The sequence below is a fragment of the Cervus elaphus genome, chromosome 30 (genome assembly GCF_910594005.1).
Source record: "Cervus elaphus chromosome 30, mCerEla1.1, whole genome shotgun sequence".
Taxonomy (NCBI): Eukaryota; Metazoa; Chordata; class Mammalia; order Artiodactyla; family Cervidae; genus Cervus; species Cervus elaphus.
In genome coordinates, this window is record NC_057844.1 from 34,473,265 (window position 1) to 34,494,917 (window position 21,653).

At 47.5% G+C, this 21,653-nt stretch overlaps 1 protein-coding gene across 1 annotated transcript in view; it reads left to right on the forward strand.

The window, feature by feature from the left end:
• LOC122686845 (mitochondrial intermediate peptidase) overlaps positions 1 to 21,653 on the forward strand; it is a 79,925-nt gene that overhangs the window by 44,777 nt on the left and 13,495 nt on the right. Inside the window, exons 16-18 of the mRNA XM_043892177.1 lie at positions 1,057 to 1,176; positions 19,115 to 19,236; positions 21,203 to 21,276. Of these exons, the coding sequence (XP_043748112.1) occupies positions 1,057 to 1,176; positions 19,115 to 19,236; positions 21,203 to 21,276 (316 nt within the window). The remainder of the gene's footprint in view (positions 1 to 1,056; positions 1,177 to 19,114; positions 19,237 to 21,202; positions 21,277 to 21,653) is intronic.

The window sequence follows — 21,653 nt, forward strand, 5'->3', positions numbered from 1 at the left end:
TTAGTATATGTTTAAGTTGCCAGTTAGAGAAAAGCAATATTTATCTTTAAGAAATGTCTGTGTTTTTCCAGGGAAGGTTTAAACTTGACTTTATAATTTAGAGCCATAATTCTATATCTAGATGAAGCCAGAGTTAGAGGTCATTTAACTTTTTTCTTTTATCCAAACTGATCCTGACTTCTTTTAGGTCAACAGCTGCACATTCTCTGCAGATTCCAATTTTGAATCAGAAAGATACGTATCAGAAGCATAATTACATGACAGGATTTTTTTCCTTTGAAAGTAAAATATTTTCTACTTGTTTGCTTCAGGTAAACTTCCATCAGTGTTTAATATTCAAGTTAAATGTTGTGGAGAACAAGCACTTTAGATTTTTTTGTACAAAATTTAGTTTTCAGAACTTGGTAAACAAGCAGCAGTTTGGCTTTGTTCTCCTATCGGGTTTCAGTGGCCGCTGCCCTCTCTTGGCGGGAAGCGAGCCTTCCCTACCGGTCACCTCCTGAAGCCAGGGCCGCCCCGCCCGGCAGCTGCGTCCTGTGTGCCCGGACCCAGGGGTGGGGTCGGCCTGATCCTGGCCCCAGACACTCCTGCAGCTGCTCCTCCATCCTTTGTGACAGCCGCTTCCTGCTCCTTCACCCGCCCTGCCTGCCCCGTCATCTCTCGTCACCAAAATAGGTCCTCACCCTGTCATTTCTCTCACTCAATTATATCAGGATTCCAGGAAGAAGCCAAACAGAATTTTTCATGTTTCCAACTATAAATATGCTTCCAAAATTATGTAGAGTTTTGCAGTTGCAAATTTAATTTGCTATATTATACAAAAAGTACCTTATAGACAGGTTCAGGATTTTTTGATATTCTTAATCGTGAGGAGGTTGAGAGCGTCCCTTTTCATCACTGATGTGGTATGACATGCAGAATACCCTCAGTCCACAACACTGATGAGCGTGTGCCCCACTGCGGCCCCGGGCTGTTGTGCTGCACGCCCCTCACAGCTCAGCTGCCACGTGGCAGATGCGCGCGGTGCCCAGACTGAACGGCGCCTGCACCCCTCAGGTCTTCTACGCCGCCCTGGACCAGATCTACCATGGGAAGCACCCGCTCCAGAGCTCGACCACAGACATCCTCAGGGACACCCAGGAGCGGTTCTACGGCCTGCCCTACGTCCCCAACACTGTGAGTCTGGCGTGTGCCCTGTGTGTGCCACTGGGCGGGCATAGGTGTCAAATGAGGGGCTGTGAACCTGAATGGCTCTGCTTGGCGTGGAGGCTTCCTGCGGGGCGGGTGCTGGGAATGCCTGGTCACTTCTGGCCCCCAGCTGTCCTTGACATGTGTTCATTGTCCTCCTGCCAGCAGCGTTCCTCCTGGGAAGGTGCAAGTGAAAAAGGCCACTGGAGTTCATCTGTGGTTTTTTCTTTTCGTTATTTTTCTATGATGAGAAAAATACTGATAGAAGATGACGGTAATGTTTGCTTCCCAACCATTGTCACTGCAGAGAGAACCACACTGGTGGCAGGGGTTGGAGGGACGTGGTTCGTGCTCTGCCGCGTGGAGAGCAGGCATGTCGCTGCTGTTCACCGAGGACGGGGTGCCAGAGCCCGTCCAACTGCTTGGCCCGCAGCTCCCGACTCTCCCAGCAGCCCCGTGAATGGGATGGCTTCCCCACCTGTGGGGGTGCACCCGAGGCTCATGCACGTGACCTGTCATGTCTGAGAGTATGTGGGGGTGAGTGACGCTGCTGGGGCACAGACCCAGCCCGGCAGCCCTATGTTCTCATCTCGCAGGTTCCTTAGGAAGCTGGGCTAGGGGAGGATGTCCAGGGCCCTGGCATGAGGCTGGCATGTTCATACCCGTCGGGGCCTCAGGGCAAGTGGTGGGAGCCCGACTCCTAGTTGCTTCAGCAGAAGGAGTGTGTGTCGAGTCCCACAACTGCAAGGTGCAGGGGTCGGTTGGCCTGGTTGCTGGTTAGCTGGGTTGAGTGAGTTCCTACATGGTGGCTTTAGAAGGTTTCTCCTCCTTCCGTGTCTCATCTCTTTTCTCCGGAGTTGTCTTGTTCTCAGGCAGACAGCCCTGTCTGGGTGACGTGGTGACCACCAGAAGGTCCAGCTTTGCCTTCTCAGAGAGAGAGCTCATTGGAAAGTGCTCTATAAACTGGAAAATGCCATATGAATGTGGTTTCATTTATTCTAGGGTTGAGTGCCAGCATGTGTTGCGCTGAGAGTTTGCGTTAGTCAGGAAACTGACCATCCACTAGATCATCAGGTCCTCAGGCTCAAACTGGGGGGGGGGCAGTGCAGGGTACTCATCTTTACCAGACAAGCAGAGTCACCGGAGGTTTCGTCTTCATGAGACTCCCATCTGCAGCATTTGATTGTCTTAGAAGCTTCATGACATGTTTGAGGTACACAGTGCTGGTCACACTACCATAGTGTGTGTGTGTGTGTGTGTGTGTGTACATGTATATAATTTTTTGTTTCAGTGTATGTATGTATACACATATATAGTTTATTGTTCCAGTGCTGTGTACTATTGTGTATTTGGATAGCAAAAGTTAGCGCCTTTTTTGGATAAGTAATACATAAAAATTTAACCCATCTCTGTTTACCAGCAACAAACCAAAAAACTGTAAATATAGATTACAGCAAGAAAAAGTAGAAGGTGCCTATCAAAAGTTGTCTGTCCAGTTTTGATTTTTTGATATTTATTTTTTTGAGTTTTTTTTGTTTGTTTTTATATTTACAGAGGGAAAGACCACCTCGTCTGTGCGGGTGGTGCCCGGTTTTTTGGGGGAGGGGTGCTGGGTCTTTGTTGCTGTGGGCTTTTCTCTGGTTGCAGTGCACAGGCTTCTCACTGCAGTGGCTTCTCTTGTGAACACGGGCTCCAGGGCACGTGGGCTCAGTAGTTGGGGCTCCCGGGCTCTGAGCACAGGCTTGGCAGTCATGGTGTGCGGGCTCAGCTGCTGCGTGGCATCTGGGATCTTCCCGGGTCCAGGATCGACCTGCGTCTCCTGCACTGACAGGTGTACTCTTCACCACCGAGCCCGCCAGGGATGCCCTCAAAGCACCTTGTTCATAAAATACGTTGTGTTTAATTTCAGTGTCCTAAATAAATGAAGGACTGAACCATATTTATAGAAGGAAAGATCTGATATAAAAATACCGATTTTTCTCCAATCCATACACTTAATGTAATGTCCTCACTTGTTGGCTTGACCCTAATGAGCTGACTGTGATCTCCTGTGGAAGCCGATGGCTCAAGAACAGCGGCAGAAGGGTGGGCTTGTCCATTCGGGACCACTACCCAGGAAGCTGGAGGATTTAGGCAGGTAGCGATGCTGTGGGGGTGCAGGGGCACAGAACAGTGGAGCCAAGCCCAGCGCCACGGGCAGGCTCAGTGCGTTTACGGCCTCCTGACCATCAGCCGACAGCCCTGCAGCTGTGAGGGCCGAGATGGGACTGATCAATTTCAGTGGTGCCGTCCCGACAGATCGTCCACCGGGAAGACATGAAACCTGGATCTGTCCCCTTCTGCACACTGAAGTAAAGTGGGTTAAAGCCCAGATGTGAGGAGCGGAGGCTTAAATTTGGGGGAGAGTCTATCTGAGTGCTCCTTTTTGTTCCTGTTTGGACTCCGGTGTCATGCATACGACACAGAAGGCTGTGTCCACTGTGTAAGGGCCTGAGTCTTCTGTTCAAGAACCGGATGAAAACCAGTAAGGAGCTACAGATTGGCATAGAGGTTTTCAGCATTGTAACTGGAAAAAAATTTTTTTCTTTCTAAATTGTTATTGTGCTTTAAAAAAAAACAGGTGACGTAAAATGTATCATTTGGAAAAGAAATATTGTTTAAAGTGCTGTGAATGTGCAAGAGAACCTGTGCTATGCCCCCTAGAGTGACCTTGGCGTTGACGGAGGGGAAGAGCAGAGCGAGTCTAGAGCCAGCTCAGGCACATACGAACCACAGATACTGTCTGTGCTTCTTGGAGTTCACCACTTTTTGGTGTTGACCAGGGGGTGGCCTCATCTGTGAGGACGGTGCCTGGTGTTGACCGTAGTATAATGTCATCTGTGAAAGGGAGCCAGAGGTTCAGCTCCTACATGGACCTCAGAGAAGGTGTGGTCTCAGGTTCCAGATGCCAAGACCAGTAGAACTATAAAGAGAAGTGAATACTGAGCCCCAAATTCAGGTAGTCTTACCCCCGGAGCAAGGAGGGGCGCACCGAAGTCTTAGGAATGCTTTCTCACTTAAACTGATAGCAGCCATGCAGTTGGTAAACAGGTCACTCAACAGAATACAGAAGAGCGTTCTTGGTGTGCAGCCCGTTCCTCGAAGTGGGAACGGGTTGTTTCGGCTGCAGCGTATGAGGTGAAGAATGGGCTTGGGCGACCCGCAGGGAAGTTGTTTCCACGTGGGGACCGCACTGCAGGTGGGCAGAGGGAACCGGCAGGTGAGGACCAGTGTGGAAGGTGCCTGTGAGCCTGGGGGTGGGCTGGGCAGACAGACCCCACTGGGCACTGGTGCTGTGTAGGCCGGGAGGGGTGCTCCCCGTGTTGGAAGGGGCCATTGGAAGGAGGGGTGCAGTGTGAGGACTGGTGTTGGGGGCCAGTTCAGGCTGAGTGGACGATGCCTGTGAGCAGCCCTGGGACCTGGGGCTGCAGGCCAGGAGGCAGGGCCGGGGAGCCGTGTAGGAGAGGGAGGCGCGCGCCCGCACAGAGGATGCTGTGAGCCAAGAGCCTGCTAGGTGAGATGGGGAGGTGTGGGATGGCCCACCCTGTCAGCCTGTCTTCTCGTTGAAGCAGCTTTTTTCTAGTACCAGCAAAAACTGAGATTTTAAATGTGTTTTTTATTCCGTTTCTACTACTAGAGAGTAGCATCTGCTCTCTTTATAGGGTTAGGTAGCTGGGAGTGTCGCTTGTAGGACATTTACCATAATTTGTGTTCACAGTAGATACACTCTCAGCAGACGAGTCACATGGGACCTGCGGGCTTCCTATCTGGAAGCTGCTCAAGTTTTGAACAGATTCTTAACCTGTGTCGCTGCCATTGTGGTTCTAAGTGCAAAGGAGCAGGGCCGCCGATCCATAGGTCAGGGTGGAGTACGGCCAGCTGTGAGCCAGCCTTCATCCAGTGTGCTCTCCCTGGCCAGCTCTCCTTCAGGCCCCCTGACCACACAGAGCCGGGGCCAGCGGCAGCGGGCGGTGAGTGGAGAGGGTGGGCGCACCGGCCTCATGTGCTTGCATGCAGTGTTGTGCTCTGGTTGGTTTTCTAGCCTCAGAAGGTAGGTCACAGACACACCTGAATGAAGAAGATGCCCCTGCTCCCGTCGGTGGGGCTGTGTTTTCCCTAGAGCTTGTTTGCTGTCTTGTTCACTCGGTATCAATTTTGAAGAACTTCTTTCTCCAAAATAGATATGTGAGTATGTATAGAAATCCTTCTCCATCAGAGGGAAGGCAGACTGAAAACCACAATCACAGAAAACTAACCGATCTGATCACATGGACCACAGCCTATGAGCCATACAGTCTAGGGCCACCCCAGATGGACGGGTCTTGGTGGAGAGTTCTGACAAAACCTGGTCCACTGGAAAAGGGAATGGATAACCACTTCAGTATTCTTGCCTTGAGAATCCCATGAACAGTATGCAAAGGCAAAATGAGAGGATACTGAAAGAAGAACTCCCCAGGTCTGTAGGTGCCTGATATGCTCCTGGAGATCAGTGGAGAAATAACTCCAGAAAGAATGAAGAGATGGAGCCAAAGCAAAAACAGTACCCAGTTGTGGATGTGACTGGTGATGGAAGTAAAGTCCAAGGCTAAAAAGCGCAATATTGCATTGGAACCTGGAATGTTAGGTCCATGAATCAAGGCAAATTGGAAGTGGTTAAATAGGAAATGGCAAGAGTGAACATTGACATTTTAGCAATCTGTGAACTAAAATGGAATGAAGTGGGTGAATTTAACTCAGATGACCATTATATCTACTACTGTGGCCAAGAATTCCTTAGAAGAAATGGAGTAGCCATCGTAGTCAACGAAAGAGTCCAAAATGCCATACTTGGATGCAGTCTCAGAAACGACAGAATGATCTCTGTTCATATCCAAGGCAAACCATTCAATATCACAGTAATCCAAGTCTATGCCCTGACCAGTAATGCTGAAGAAGTTGAACGGTTCTATGAAGACCTACAAGACCTTCTAGAACTAATACCCAAAAAAGATGTCCTTTTCATTATAGGGGACTGGAATGCAAAAGTAGGAAGTGAAGAAATACCTGGAGTAACGGGCAAATTTGGCCTTGGAGTACAGAATGAAGCAGGGCAAAGGCTAATAGAGTTTTGCCAACAGAACCCACTGGTCATAGCAAACGCTCTCTTCCAACAGCACAAGAGAAGACTCTACACATGGACATCACCAGATGGTCAATACTGAAATCAGATTGATAATATCCTTTGCAGCCAAAGATGGAGAAGCTCTATACAGTCAGTAAAAACAAGGCCAGGAGCTGACTGTGGCTCAGATTATGAACTCCTTATTGACAAATTCAGACTTAAATTGAAGAAAGTGGGGAAAACCACTAGACCATTCAGGTATGACCTAAATCAAATCACTTATGATTATACAGTGAAAGTGAGAAATAGTTTCAAGGGATTAGATCTGATAGAGTGCCTAAAGAACTGTGGACGGAGGTTCGTGACATTGTACAGGAGACAGGGATCAAGGCCATCCCCAAGAAAAAGAAATGCAAAAATGCAAAATGGCTGTCTGAGGAGGCCTTACAAATAGCTGTGAAAACAAGAGAATCAAAAGGCAGAGGAGAAAAGGAAAGATATACCCATTTGAATGCAGAGTTCCAAAGAATATCAAGGAGAGATAAGAAAGCCTTCCTCAGTGACCAAGGCAAAGAAATAGAGGAAAACAATAGAATGGGAAAGACTAGAGATCTCTTCAAGAAAATTGGAGATACCAAGGGAACATTTCATGCAAAGATGGGCTCAATAAAGGACAGAAATGGTATAGACCTAACAGAAGCAGAAGATACCAAGAAGAGGTGGCAAGAATACACAGAAGAACTATACAAAAGATATCTTCATGACCCAGATAATCACAATGGTGTGATCACTCACCTAGAGCCAGACATCCTGGAATGTGAAGTCATGTGGGCCTTAGGAAGCATCACTACGAACAGAGCCAGTGGATGTGATGGAATTCCAGTTGAGCTATTTCAAATCCTGAAAGATGATGCTGTGACAGTGCTGCACTCAATATGCCAGCAAATTTGGAAAACTCAGCAGTGGCCACAGGACTGGAAAAGGTCAGTTTTCATTCCAATCCCAAAGAAAGGCAGTGCCAAAGAATGCTCAAACTACCCCAATTGCACTCATCTCACATACTAGCAAAGTAATGCTCCAAATTCTCCAAGCCAGGCTTCAACAGTACATGAACTATGAACTTCCAGATGTTCAAGCTGGATTTAGAAAAGGCAGAGGAACCAGAGATCAAATTGCCAACATCTGTTGGATCATCAAAAAAGCAAGAGAGTTCCAGAAAAACATCTACTTCTGTTTTATTGACTATGCCAAAGCCTTTGACTGTGTGGATCACAACAAACTTTGGAAAGTTCTTAAAGAGATAGGAATACTAGGCCACCTGACATGCCTCCTGAGAAATCTGTATGTAGGTCAAGAAGCAACAGTGAGAACTGGATATGGAACAACAGACTGGTTCCAAATCAGGAAAGGAGTACAAGGCTGTATATTGTCACCCTGCTTGTTTAACTTATATGCAGAGTACATCATGAGAAATGCTGGACTGGATGAAGCATAAGCTGGAATCAAGATTGCTGGGAGAAATATCAATAACCTCAGATATGCATATCTGCATATCTGTATGACACCACACGTATGACAGAAAGTGAAGAACTAAAGAGCCTCTTAATGAAAGTGAAAGAAGAGAGTGAAAGAGTTGGCTTAACACTCAATATTCAGAAGACTAAGATCATGACATCCAGTCTCATCACTTCATGGCAAATTGTTGGGGAAACAGTGGAAACAGAGAGAGAGTTTATTTTTGGGGGCTCCAAAATCACTGCAGATGGTGACTGCAGCCATGAAATTAAAAGATACTTGCTCCTTGGAAGAAAAGTTATGACCAACCTAGACAGCATGTTAGAAAACAGAGACATTACTTTGCCAACAAAGGTCCATCTAGTCAGAGCTATAGCTTTTCCAGTAGTCACATATGGATGTGAGAGTTGGACTATAAAGAAAGCTGAGTGCCGAAGAATTGATGCTTTTGAACTGTGGTGTTGGAGAAGACTCTTGAGAGCCCCTTGGACTGCAAGGAGATCCAACTAGTCCATCCTAAAGGAGATCAGTCCTGAATAGTCATTGGAAGGACTGATGCTGAGATGAAACTCCAATCCTTTGGCCACCTGATGTGAAGAACTGACTGGTTGGAAAGACCCTGATGCTGGGAAAGATTGAAGGCAGGAGGAGAAGGGGACGTCAGAGGATGAGATCGTTGGATGGCATCACCACTTAGAGGGACATGAGTTTGAGTAAACTCCAGCAGTTGGTGATGGACAGAGAGGCCTGCTATGTTGCAGTCCTTGGAGCTGCAAAGAGTCGGACATGACTGAGCGACTGAACTGAACTGAACTGAAGTGTAGAAATCCATGTAGATACCTGACGTTTGTGCATTCAAGCAGATGAAGAATTAGGTTTTTATAACTTTACTTTTAAATATATCTTTCAGAGGTTTTCATCAGAGATGTCACAAGTTTAGTTCACTTCGTATAAAATCGTGTCAAAACTTACTGACTTTATGTGGCATCCAGCGTTGATGGTTTTATTTGAAAAGGTCTAATTTTCAATTAACTGATAAAACACTAAGATAAGGAAATTGTCTATTAACCGATTTCTACCATCTAGATTAAAATGGCAGATATTTTCCAATCGGTTAGTTTTTAAGGAAGCCTGGTGAGAGAGCTTGATCACGTGGGAGCTTTTATATATAAATCTGAGATCTGCTTCTGACCTTGGCTCTTTTTCTTCCCTCACACTCAGATGCTGGCTCAGGGAATGGCATAAAGGTTTCTTTCTTTCAGTGTGTTAAAAAAAAAAAAAAAAATACTGTCTGTAAAACAGTAGACCTAGACCCCAGGGTGGTGAAAAGTTCTTCAGTCCCTTTCCAGAGAATCTAGCTTCAACTGTTTGCTAGAAATCATCCTTCCGCCTGTCTAGTTTCTTCCCTGGGGAAGCAGTCACGTTTCCTCCTATTCTTATGCCTTGGCTCTTGAACAAACGAGCCCAGTCTCCTGGGAGGTGAAGGCATGCCCAGGTGGCATAGTTTGGCGTATTTGACGTTGCTAAGCACATGTTAGATTAAACAGAACAATATTTATTTTTTTTCTCTTAAATACAAAGACCATATGGTACCTATCTAGAAAAACCTAAGTGGTTAATTGCATGTTAAATTCCTTTCCTCTTTGGTTGCATAAACAACTGAGAAAATATTTACCTTCTCTGTCATGCTAGATTTATTTATGACTTTGTAACTAAAACACAGAAGTGTTATAAATTGAAACTTTAATCTCAAGATTGACTCATTTGCTAAAAATTTATATGGTTTCAGTTTGTGGGACAGCTGCAGCTCTAGAGTTCACTGATCTAAAACATGAGGAAGTCATATGATTTACCCGGTTGTTTTTATAACGTAGGCCTTGGAGCCAAGTCACCAACTTTCATTCTCATCTTGGTTTTCATGAATAGTACTATGGTTTTTAATTTTTTTTGACTGCAGATTCACAAAGGCTAGGTCAAGTGAAATAAAAACCCAGGATACTCCTTTCTTCTTCACCAGGTAGACTGTTTAAACGATACACGTGTCTTTTAGATTTGAGGGTGTTTATGTTTCCAGAAGCTTCCACCCTGGTGATTGTCCGAGTGGATTCTCATCCACGGTGAGCGTGGGCAGGACGCAGGGAGCTCGGGATCCTGAGGGCTGTTCCCGGTGGCCTTTTTCCTGTGCCCTGGAGTCTCGGGGGCAGCACCAGCCCTGGAAGAAGCCTCTGGGTGAGTTAGGTTAGTTGATGCTAATCTTGCATTTTAACTACAGTTGAGGAACGTCATAGATGCATGTAACCAGAAATCAGGAGGTGTGGAGGGTTTGCAGGCAGTCTCCCCTGCTCTGGGCCTGTCCAGGGGTAGCTACCCGCACCACCCCCCCACCCCTCCGCCCCGTGGTACGTAGTTCTCCCCGTCTCGCCGGAGGATGGAACCTCTTTCCACAGGTGTAGAGGCACTTCTCCTCCATGGGCCTCCACATATTTCCTTCTAGCACTTCTGTGGTATTGTTTGTCACTTTTAAATCTTTGTCTGTCTAAGTTTCCAGTGGTGTAAGTCACCAGATTTAGAACCAATTTTACTTTTTCTAACTGGTTTTTTAAAAACCCACTTGCCCCTCTGACTTGAAAAGGTCTCCTTTGTGAGATGCTAAGATTTGTGTCTAAGCTTCTTTTTCAGGGCTTCTGCCAAGGCTGGATAATCGTTTGTGAGGGGTTTTGTTTTTTGTGCGGTTTTTTGATTTTTGTTTTTATACATAGGTGCCTGGCTCCACCTTCCCTCTGTGGATCTGCCTCTTCCTTCACACCATCTTTATTTATGGTCTTCCTCTCAGAAGTGCCTCATACATCTTGTTAATGTCCTCCTGCTGTTGTATGGGCTTTTTTCTTGCTCTTGTGAGTGGCTCTCTTACTGCCCCTTCCCCCCTTTTCTAGCTCTTTATCGTCGGCACACAGAAAGTTATTTTTACTTTAGTGTGTTGTTGTTGTGGCTGACATTCTTAATGAACATCCTGCCGTCCTTGATGCATGTTCACGGGATTGTAAAGGTTTCTAGATACCACTCTGTCTATGTATAAATACATACTTACACACATGCATGAAACCTCACAACATATGTAAGTAATATTTTTGCTGCCCCTTTTCAACATTTCTGTGACCCTCGTGTCCTTCACTGGTCCAGTGGCTTGAACTTTTTTTTTTTTTTTGTATTGGGGTAGAGCCAATCAATGTTGTCAATAGTTTCAGGTGGACAGCAAAGGGACTTAGCTGTACATATCCATGTATTCTCCCCCATACCCCCCTCCCAACCAGGCTGCCACATAATGTTGAGCAGAGTTCCATGTGCGGCACAGGAGGTCTTTGTTGATTATCCACTTTCAATATAGCAGTGTGTACATGAGCTTTCCAAACTCCCCAGCTATCCCTTCCTCTTCCCATCCTTCCCCGCAACTATTAGTTGGTTCTCTAAGTCTGTGAGTTTATTTTAGTTTTGTAAGTACGTTCATTTGTATCATTTCTTTTTAGATTCCATATATTAGGGATGTCATATGACAGTTCTCCTCTGACTTCACTCAGTATGATGATTTTTGGGTCCATCCATGTTGCTGCAAATGGCATTTCATTCTTTTTTATGGCTGAGTAGTATTCCATTGTATACATATACCACATTTTTATCCATTCTTCTGCTGATGGACATTTAGGTTGCTTCCACATCTTGGCTATTGTAAACAGTGCCACAGTGAACACTGGAGTGCATGTATCCTTTTGGATTGTGTTTTTCTCCGGATATATGCCCAGTAGTGGGACTGCAGGGGCAGGTGGGAGCTCTGTTTTTAGTTTTTTAAGGAACCTCCGTACTGCTCTCTCCAGTGGCTTCACCAGTTTACATTCCCACCAGCAGTGTAGGGTGTTCCCTTCTCTCCACAGCCTCTCCAGCATTTGTTGTTTGTGTATTTTTTGATGATGGCCATTCTGGCTGGTGTAAGGCAATATCTCATAGTTTTTATTTGCATTTCTCTAATAATTATTGATGTTGAACATCTTTTCATGTGCCTCTTGGCCATTTGTATGTCTTCTTAGGAGAAGTGTCTGTTTAGGACTTGTGCTCATTTTTTTGAGTGGTGGTTTGTTTTTGACGCTGTCAAGTATCTTGAGCTATTTGTAAATTTTGGAGAATAATCCCTTATTAGTCACATAAATTTGCAAATATTTTCTCCCAGCCTTTTTGTGGGTTGTCTTTTTTGTTTTGTTTATTGTTTCCTTTACTGTGCAAAAACTTTTGAATTTGAGTAGGTCGTGTTTATTTTTGTTTTCATTTCCATTATTCTGGGAGATGGATCAAAAAAGATGTTGCTGTTATGTCAGATGTTCTTTCTATGTTTTCCTCTAGGAGTTTTGTAGTGTCCACTCTTGCGTTTAGGTCTTTTAATCTATTTTGAGCTTACTCTTGTGTATGGAGTTAAGGAATGATCTCATTTTGTTTTTTCACACGTGACTGTCCAGTTTTCCCAGTACTGTTTGTTGGAGAGACTGTCTTTCCAACCTTGTGTAGTCTTGCCTCCTTTGTCATGGATTAATTGACCGTTGGTGCTTGGGATTATTTCCAGGTCTTTCTATCCTGTTCCACTGATCTATATTTCTGTTTTTGTACCAGCTGATGACTGTAGCTTTGCAGTATAGTCTGAAGTCAGGAAATCTGATTCCTCCAGGTCCGTTTTTCTTTTTCCAGATTGCTTTGGCTATTCAGTGTCTTTTGTGTGTCCTTAACAAATTTTGACTTTTTGTTGTTGTTGTTCTAGTACTGTGAAAAATGCCATTGGTAATTTGACAGGAATTGCACTGAATTTGTAGATTGAGTGGCTTGAACTTTTACAATCACGCCAAATAACACTGGAGACGTTGAACACCCTGGTTGTGTCCACGGTTTCAGTAGAATATTTCTGGCTGGATTTGAGAGCGAGCCTGTATGCGTGTTTGAGAGGCTGTTCCCGGGTCAGGAGGCATGTAGTCTGACCACAGAGGCAGGAGTGAGGTGTGGACACAGGCAGGGCAGCTGGAGTTTGGGGGACGGGGCAGGCGAGGTCACCCCACGTGTTGGTGCTGCAGCAGATGCTCGAGACTTGGACACTCCTCTGTAACGTGAGCACTGACTCGAGTGGTCATCGTGAGGACCAAGGGAGATCACGCATGTGGAAGCATGCAGCCCAGCGCCTGGCACCTGGTGAGAACACAGCGAGCATTAAGCAGTAGTGTTCACGTCAGTGTAACAGGTGGTTACTGAAAGGGGATTTCATCGCTGCAAGTGGGGCAGCTGCAGCAGGAGAAGCAGGTTCACACATTAAAGGAGATGGACATCCCTGCCTGTGGTCAGGATGCTGAGGCTGACCCCTGACCAGAAGGACAGCTGTGGGCTGGGCCACCCGCGTCCCGTGATAGCACCCATAGCCACGTGCTCCAGCACTGTGATGGCGGGTCTGTGCCCTGAGAACCTGCGTCCCCAACCAGGTTATCGGGTGTAAGAGGAGTTTACCATGGAGTTGCTTACTCTCGATTTGTAGTGTGTACAGTTAGTAATTGTGGAATTGAGCACCCTGTTGCATGCTCTATTTAATACACTTGCCCTTCAGGTCCGTCTCTTCATGTGTGTGTGTTTTTTCAGAGTCTCAGGGAAGCTTTGAAATGCTTGCTGATTTATGGAGAGTGAAAGTGAACCAGACTTTCTCAGAACATTTAGAAAAACTCAGACACTTAAAAGCTAAGAAGCATAAAAGCAAACAATATTTGAAATGATTTACACAATTTCAGCAATAACATTTTTCCCCTTAAGCCAGCATGCAGTCTAAACAGCACTCTCATGCAGCTCAGTCCTTCACATGAACACAGTGGAGGTCTATAAGTCAGATGGTAGTTTACATTTATCTCACACTTTTTCTAACTCGTTGTCCTTCTTAAAACTTAATGTATCCTTCAAAAAGTCGAACCAGTTTTGTACAGAATAAGTTTAAGTAAATAAATAAATACATAAGATTCTGGAGAATAATATCTGGCCATGGCTGAGTTTAGAGAAGAGATTTAGAAAGAAATAAGAGGGCATCAGTTCTTTTCAGCTTTCAACAAGTCACTGCTCACAGCCAACCTTCGGGAGATCACACCTTGACCTTCAAACCCTGGAGAACCAAGAGGCAGCCTTCCGGGGCTCCTGTTGTTATTACACTGTGAAGTGATGGTACCTGAGTACTTGTATGTGAAAAGTTCCAATAACGTTTAGGTGCTGACTTTTTTTATCCAACACTTGTTTTGAGTTGCAGTAATATGCACTGTTGGGCATTTTCTGGGATTTCCATATGTTTCAAGCATAAATACAGCAGGATTTTTTTTTTTTTTTTTTTTGGTAAGAAATTGCTAAAACTGTTACATCAGGAATGTTGGAGATTCTTCAGACAAGATCATCAGGGAAGACTGATGACAGGGTGATTGAAGTAGTTTCAGGGGCTCAGTCACATGTGTTACATGTCAGTTACTCTGTACGGAATGAACGCAGGGACTGGCCTGCAAGTGATGTGGCATCATGAGCCCTGGGCTGCACTTTCAGCACATGCTCCCCTTGGGGTGGGGGCGGGGACCCCCAGCTGTGCATGGTAGGACGGGGGCGGGGAGGGTGTTCTCACCTCTTTGTAGAAACCAGGTCTCATCTCATCACCCTTAGTGAGACACATCCACTGCAGCCCACTGCAGTCTACAAATGAAATTATAGCAGGCACTTTTAATATGATGCGAAGGGATCGTTCACTGTGCGAATTAAATAAGTTTGCAAAGCAGCAATTAGTCACACCAAGGCTGTTGGGTACAGATCATGTAAAGTTAGTGGTCTGATAGGCAGGAGCCAGTTAAGTGAAGAGTTTGCTGTGTGGACACCAGATTCCATAGGTTTCAGGGACAGCACGTGACTGAGAACTAACTGCCCTGAGTCACCCACTGCTCAGTGTAACCCATGCACCTCAGCCTGATCCCGGGAAAAGTTAATGAAAATTAGTAACATTTTCAATTTTGTTTTTTCACTTCAGAAATTCAGACGGTGTGTATGTGTAGTCAGTAATTAGTCATTTTTACCTGTTTGTTGACATCTTCATAATTTTAGGGGTTCACCTAAGTTATCTCAATTAGATCACCATTATGTTTCCATGTTTCGTCTGATAAGAGCATTTCCATCTGAATTGGTTATGTCTTTGTTCTGCTTATGGAGTTGGTTTTGACAGACACATACTGGTATTTTCATGGGGTTTTACATTTTGTTTCTTTTTTTGGAGATCCTTTCCCCCTCTATTTATATATAAATAGAACTGACAATGGAATTATTATTTTGGTTAGGTAGTTCGGAGTACTTTTTTCTTAGAAGACTGGGTCCAGTCTCCTTAAAATGAGCCATAAGTGTACCATTAGCAGAGAAAATGGTTTCTAGTTGTCATTAAGAACTTTATAAAATTCTGATACTGGTCCTGTGGAAATCATTCAGGCTTCTATGGTAATATGGAGAGGATTTTGTTTTTATATACCGGAGAGCAGTGTCAACATTCTAGCTCGCTGCTCCACTTGGGGTAGGGTCCCTGTGAGTCAGCTTCTCACAGCCGTCACCTCTAGGCGGCCCGCCACCCCCACCCCGGGGCCAGCAGTTGTCAGCACCCTGGTGTACTCGTAGTCGAGTACTCTGATGTCAGTCTGCACAGGGGCTCTGCTTTTTAGCTGTAAAAGTAGCTGGGTGGTATGCTTTGATATGTATTGAAGCCGACAGGATAGAAATTAATTTACAAGTTGTAGGGTCTCGTCTGAACTCGGGAATATGGCACGGGGATCTGTTTGAGGATCCGTGGGATTTGAAGTCCAGGTGGCTGTAACCTTCACGTGTGTTGGGAACACAGACCGTCCCATAGTTAGAAATGCGGCGTGGGCAGCATGGAGGAACGGGGAGCTGGGGGGTGGGTGGGGAGCTCGGATTAGGACCCCGGGCTCTGCCTCCTGTGTACTCATCAGTTGGAGTCCAGGTGAAGTTGCTGCGACAAAGCTCCCAGAACAGTGACTTAACTACTTACTGACCAGAGACGTATTAACATGTCTTTTGTTGCCCAAACATTATTGACTAGAGTCTTTGATAACAGATCGCCTGGCCCAGCCATTAGTTTCTGCAAAAACCCCTAGGTTAATAATGTGTTAAGTGAGATAACCCAGCAAGGCAGAGGCGAGCAGGGGCTCCTCGGCTTGTGGCTTCCCTGAGTCCCAGGTGTGAGTCTGGTTCCTGCTTCTTCCAGGGAGCAGGAAGGGAAAGAGGTCACGGGGGTGAGCCTCTGGCTTCTGAAGCACCTGGTCTGCACTTAGGCCCACTGCTGGCTCGCGGCCACCCTGAGTCACCGGAGACCCAGGGGGCAGTGATACAGGCCAGGGCCTGCTGGGCAAGGCAGACGCAGGGACACTGGGCAGGCCCTGCCCATGGCCTTGACCCGCTTATGCTTTTGAGTCTACTGTAAAATAGAAACTATTAAAATTTATAAAATATTTGTAAAAATACCCTCGTCGAAATGTTTGCATGAAGACACATGGATATACTTTAATAGGTATTGGTATCCATTCTTAATTTTCAGTTTGTTTCTCTTGTTAGTATTTCTGAGCACAGCTCTAATTTTTGTTCTTTTTCTGATAGTTTTCTTTATTTATGGCTGCACTGTTGTGGTTGCTGTGTGTAGGCTTTGTCTAGTTGTGGCGAGCAGGGGCTACTGTAGTTGAGAAGCTCAGGCCTCTCACTGCAGAGCCCAGGCCCTCAGGCTCACGGTTGCGGCTCCCGGGCTCTAGAGCACAGGCTCACTGCTTGTGTGTGTTGGTCTGAGGCACGCGGGATCTTTCCAGATCAGGGATTGAACCCGTTCCCCTACGTTGCCAGGTAGATTCTTTACCACTGAGCCACCAGGGAAGCCCAGCCCTCTGTTCTCAAATAGATATCGGTGTGTGTCTTCTGCTGCCGTGTAACACATCACCATGCACTCGTGGCTGAACCACAGCTCACGGCTCCTGTGGCTTGGGTGGCAGTCAGGGTGTTGGCCGGGCCGAGGTCTCACCTGGGGCGTGCCTGCTCCACCTGGGTTCTTGGCAGAGTTCTCATGTTTGCAGGACTGAGGGGGCTGACTTCTTGCTTGCTGTCAGCTGTCGGACCCCCGTGGCCCTCAGGCCCCGAATCCCCCACCCAGATCCTGCAGGGTCCCTGCAGGCGGGCTTTCCCACTATGGCTGCTGACCGCGGGAGATGAGCCCGCAGATATCGCGCTCCTTGGTCGAGTCCCGACGGCCAGACCTGCCTGCACTCACGGGGTGGAGGCCCACGCAGGCATCCATGGAGGACGGGGCCTGGAGGGGGCATCCACCACGGCGGCTGGGTTTCTCCTAAAATCAGTTTATTCCAGGCAGAATCCCTGTGGGTTTGGCATTACTGTTTCACGAGTTTTGGTAAAATGTCAGTGGGGACTTTATATTAGAAATACTTGTCTGTATGACCTCATGGAAAACATGTACACACATTGATAGAGAATATTCACCTGAGAAGGCAGGTGTGGCGGGGATCCCCTGGTCCCCACATGGTCGGGTGGGCGCTCTGGACACCCAGGACTGGGCCTCCTGGGACATAACCCGGGCAGAGTGCTGCTCGCACAGGGGGCGGGCAGCCCGGAGGGAGGGCTGCCACAGGGCTGGCGCAAGAGCGCTCTCGGGCGTGCTGTCCTTCAGCCCGGCTCATGGCGGGGGCACATGGCACGCCTGCCTGCGCGGTCCTGCTGGCCCCTGGCTTGTTGAGTCTGCGAGGCTTGATGGAGACCGAATCGCTCACGAGGAAACACCACGCAGATGCTGTACACAGTCCAAACCTGGCCTCTGGTGCCAAAGCCAGCCCCCAGAGTCTTATAACGACTGTCATATAGCGCAGTCAAGGAATTCTTTAGGAAGAAAAACACCGGCTGTGTTTAAGAATCAGCCTGAGATCCTGATGTGTTCTAGTGCCAGGACGCCCTCTTGCTTGTGGTGTGGGTGTTGTTCCTGGGCGCCGGCCTCCTGGTCTCGGTCCAGAGTCCAGCCTGTGAGGAACCACTGTGACACAGCTCTGCAGTGTCCATCCTCTGTCCACCTGTCCATCCACCCTGCCATTCACAGACAGCGGTGAGTGCCTCGTGTGCCCCTGGACCTTGTTCTTAGGGAAATTTCAGTTCTGCGTGTGACCCAGACCAGGCCAGCTGTGGTGGTGCTCGCGTGCGACACTCGGGGCCCTGTGCTGCGGGGAGGGCTGGGGTGTCCTCAGGTCGGCCACGCCACTGTCACCAAGGGGCTGTTTGTTTGTTGTTTGCAGCTTAGTTGATTAGGGAGAAGTTTTTTATCTAGTTAAACATTTATTGTGATGATGAAACGTCATACTTTATTTTCCAGGATGTGAAAGGACTTATTAGACAATGATTACCTTAGTTTAGAAACTTAGGCTTCAATTTTTTTTTTTCTCTCAAACAACTTTCCTGTCAGCTGAAGCATCCATGAAGAGACAGTAGGATTACGTCTGCAGGTCAGGTTTGTTTCAGAGAAGCGTCTTCTGAAGACCAGCTCCGGTAGCAGCGGCTCTGTGTGTGCCTGGGGGCCGCCCCTCGGAGCAAGCCTGCTTCCTGCCAGGCAGCCGCGGACCCTTGTTTTCAGCTCCCGTCCAGAGACAGCATGTGCAGGGAGTTCGCCGGGGGAGGCTCTTCCCTGGGAGCACACATGGCCTTTCTGACGGTGATAGCGTCACTGTCGTCACTGCTGGGCCTCCCAGACGGGATCATGGACATTGTCCAACTCGTGACCGACGCTCCTGCCACGAGCCTGGGTGTCCTGTTTGTGTCCGACCTGAGTCCAGTGGCAGTGAGCTTTATACAAGGCAGTCGGGGTAAGGGCGGTTCTCCTGAGGCCTGCCCTGGGCTCTTGGCAGTCGCCTTCCTGCCCTGTCCTCCCCAGTCTCCCCGTCTCGTAAGGACCCATGTAACCCAGCCCTGTTGGCACGGGCTGCCCCCGCAGCCTCATTTCAGAGGCCCATCTCCACAGATGGTCTCACTCCAGGGTCCTGGGGATCGGGCCCCAGCCTGCGGGCTGGCGGGGACTCGCTCCCCGGCTCAGAGTGTGACGACGTGGAGGGTGCTGGTGTGAGGGCCGCCCTGTCAGGTGAGACGGAGGGAACACACGTGCAGACTCACCCTCCCTGTGTCTCTTCTGTCCGACAGGCCTGGCAGCTGCGCTTCAGCCACCTGGTGGGTTATGGCGCCAAGTACTACTCCTACCTGATGTCCAGGGCCGTGGCGTCCATGGTCTGGAGAGAGTGCTTCCGGCAGAACCCTTTCAACAGGTAACAGATCCGGGGGTTTCACGGCCCGCACCCCTGCATCCGAGGCCAGGTGCCCAGAGCTCACCTGGACCCTGCAGGAAACTGGGCCACTGTGGGCCGGGCGTCCTCCCCGGGGGGCCAGAGAGGCCAGTTCCAGTTCACCAGTCCCGAGAAGGCACGTCCTTCGAAAGCAGAGCAGTAATTCCCATCTGGGCTTGCAGTCGCCCAGGGCATCCTTTCCTGTCGCCTCTCAGATGGTGGGGCTAAGGCGGGGGCCTCAGACGCCCCCGGCAGGTACACGTCAGTCCCACATCCGGGGCAGAGAGTGTTCTCAGAGGGGAGACAGAGGCTCAGAGGGGGCTGGTGATTTGTTCAAGGCGTCACAGTGAGCAAACCAGACCAAGATGAGGTCTGCTAATCCCTAGTCCTTCACTCCCCCCAACCCCACCCTCCTCAGCTCTTCATGTCATTTGGCACAGTCTTGAGTTTTCTCATCAGTTAATAGTCATTCTCAGTTGAATCTGATGTGATAGAGTCTCTAAGTGTTTTATAGCCCGGTGCCCACATGCTATTTCATCTCCCACCCTCTGCACCTCCGTGGACATTTGGGCTGTTGTTTAGGTTTTATTACTTTCAGAGGCTCTAAAGCCTAAATTGAATACCATGAATCAACTCTGGGGATTATAGTTCTTTACTGAAGATTTATATAAAATAGGCAAAATACTCTCTTGTTTAAAGGAATCACACTTTACTAGAAAACCGCATATCCTAAAGTACATGTGTTCCCCAGCGTTTGTACCTTGTTTATGTACGCATTCTCGCCTAGACATGCAGTTGCTATATTTTTATGGACATGAAAGTAAGCTAGTAAAAATACTCATTGGACTAGAAAATGTCTAAGCTCTATCAAAAGATCCTTTTTGGTCCCAGTTCTGAAAAGTCTAGGCTGGAAGCCAGGCAGCAGAGCTGAGGCTGGCAGGGGCAGGCGGGCCTCTCACTGCCCGTCCCCAGCCTCCGCCCACGGTCCTGTCTGGGGCACATGCCACCCCAGCGCTCCCTTCAGGATGGAGCCAGGATTAGCATCTGATGTCAGCGTGTTTTTGATGCTGAAATGCTAGCAACATTCCAGGTTAGAGACCACAGTCACAAAATCGCCCACATAAAGAGCCTCCAGAAATAGTGGAATGAAAGCATTATTTACTTAACTTTAGTTATTTTGCATTAAAGGAGTTGCATTTTCTATATTAAAAAGTAGGCTTCCCTGGTGGCTCAGATGGTAAAAGTGTCTGCCTGCAATGCGAGAGACCTGGGTTCGATCCCTGGGTCAGGAAGATTCCCTGGAGAAGGATATGGCAACCCACTCCAGTACTCTTGCCTGGAAAATTCCATGGACGGATGAGCCTGGTAGGCTGTAGTCCATGGGGTCACAAAGAGTCAAACACAACTGAGCAACTTCACTTTCACTTTCAGCACTAAGTAAGTTGTTTTCAGATGTCACTAATTTGGAGAATTTCTGTCTGTAAAAATGCTTCCAGTCTACCTATTTTGCTGTCCCCACACCCCACTGTCTCTGACCATAGCCAAGGCCTCTCCTGAACGTTTTTATGCCTTCACTCTTGCGTCACTGTTATTTTTCTGTTTGTTGGGTGCCATCTCCAATTCTTTGCTGGGAAAATGGCCTAAATGATTTTAAATCTCTCCTCTTCACTGAAGTAATCCTAAAGATGAAGGAGGAGGAGATATGTAACACACAATCCTTTCTACAAAGCATATGCTTGCTACAAACAGTGAAAACTAGAGTTGTCCTCTTAGAGTAAACGTATCACTGCTGGTCTCTGTAGAGTAAGGTGAAGATAGGAATCGGATGTTTAGAAACCAGAAGATGATGGAGGGCGGCTTCTGTGACTGTGACATCCATGTGGCTTCCTCTGGGGGCTCGGGGGTGTGGAGGGTGTCTGAAGGTGTGCTAACAACCCCGTCTCCACAGGGCAGCGGGGGAGCGCTATCGCCGGGAGATGCTGGCCCACGGCGGGGGCAGGGAGCCCATGCTCATGGTGCAAGGTGAGCCAAAGTGAGACGCGCTCTCAGGTTTTGAGCTGTGTGTGTGTGTGTGTTTGTTTCGCATCATCTGTGATGAAAGCTGTTCATGTTTTGTTTTTTCTTTTAAAGAGAGGATGCTTCGGCCTTGCTATGAGGGTGTCTCACTGTGTCCCAGATGACAAGCCAGTGACTGACTTAGATGAGGAAAAAAATTTCAGGCTTTAGCTCTCAAAGTGTTAACTAACACTCTAATCGGAAACTTGTTACAAATTCTCAGAAAATTTGCCTTAGCTTTTGATAGGTTACAGTGGGTAGCCTAAAGAACTCATTTCTTACCTCTCATGAAAGCCCGGCCGTATACACTGTTAGAAATTCCATGGCATCAGGGTGGGTTTTTT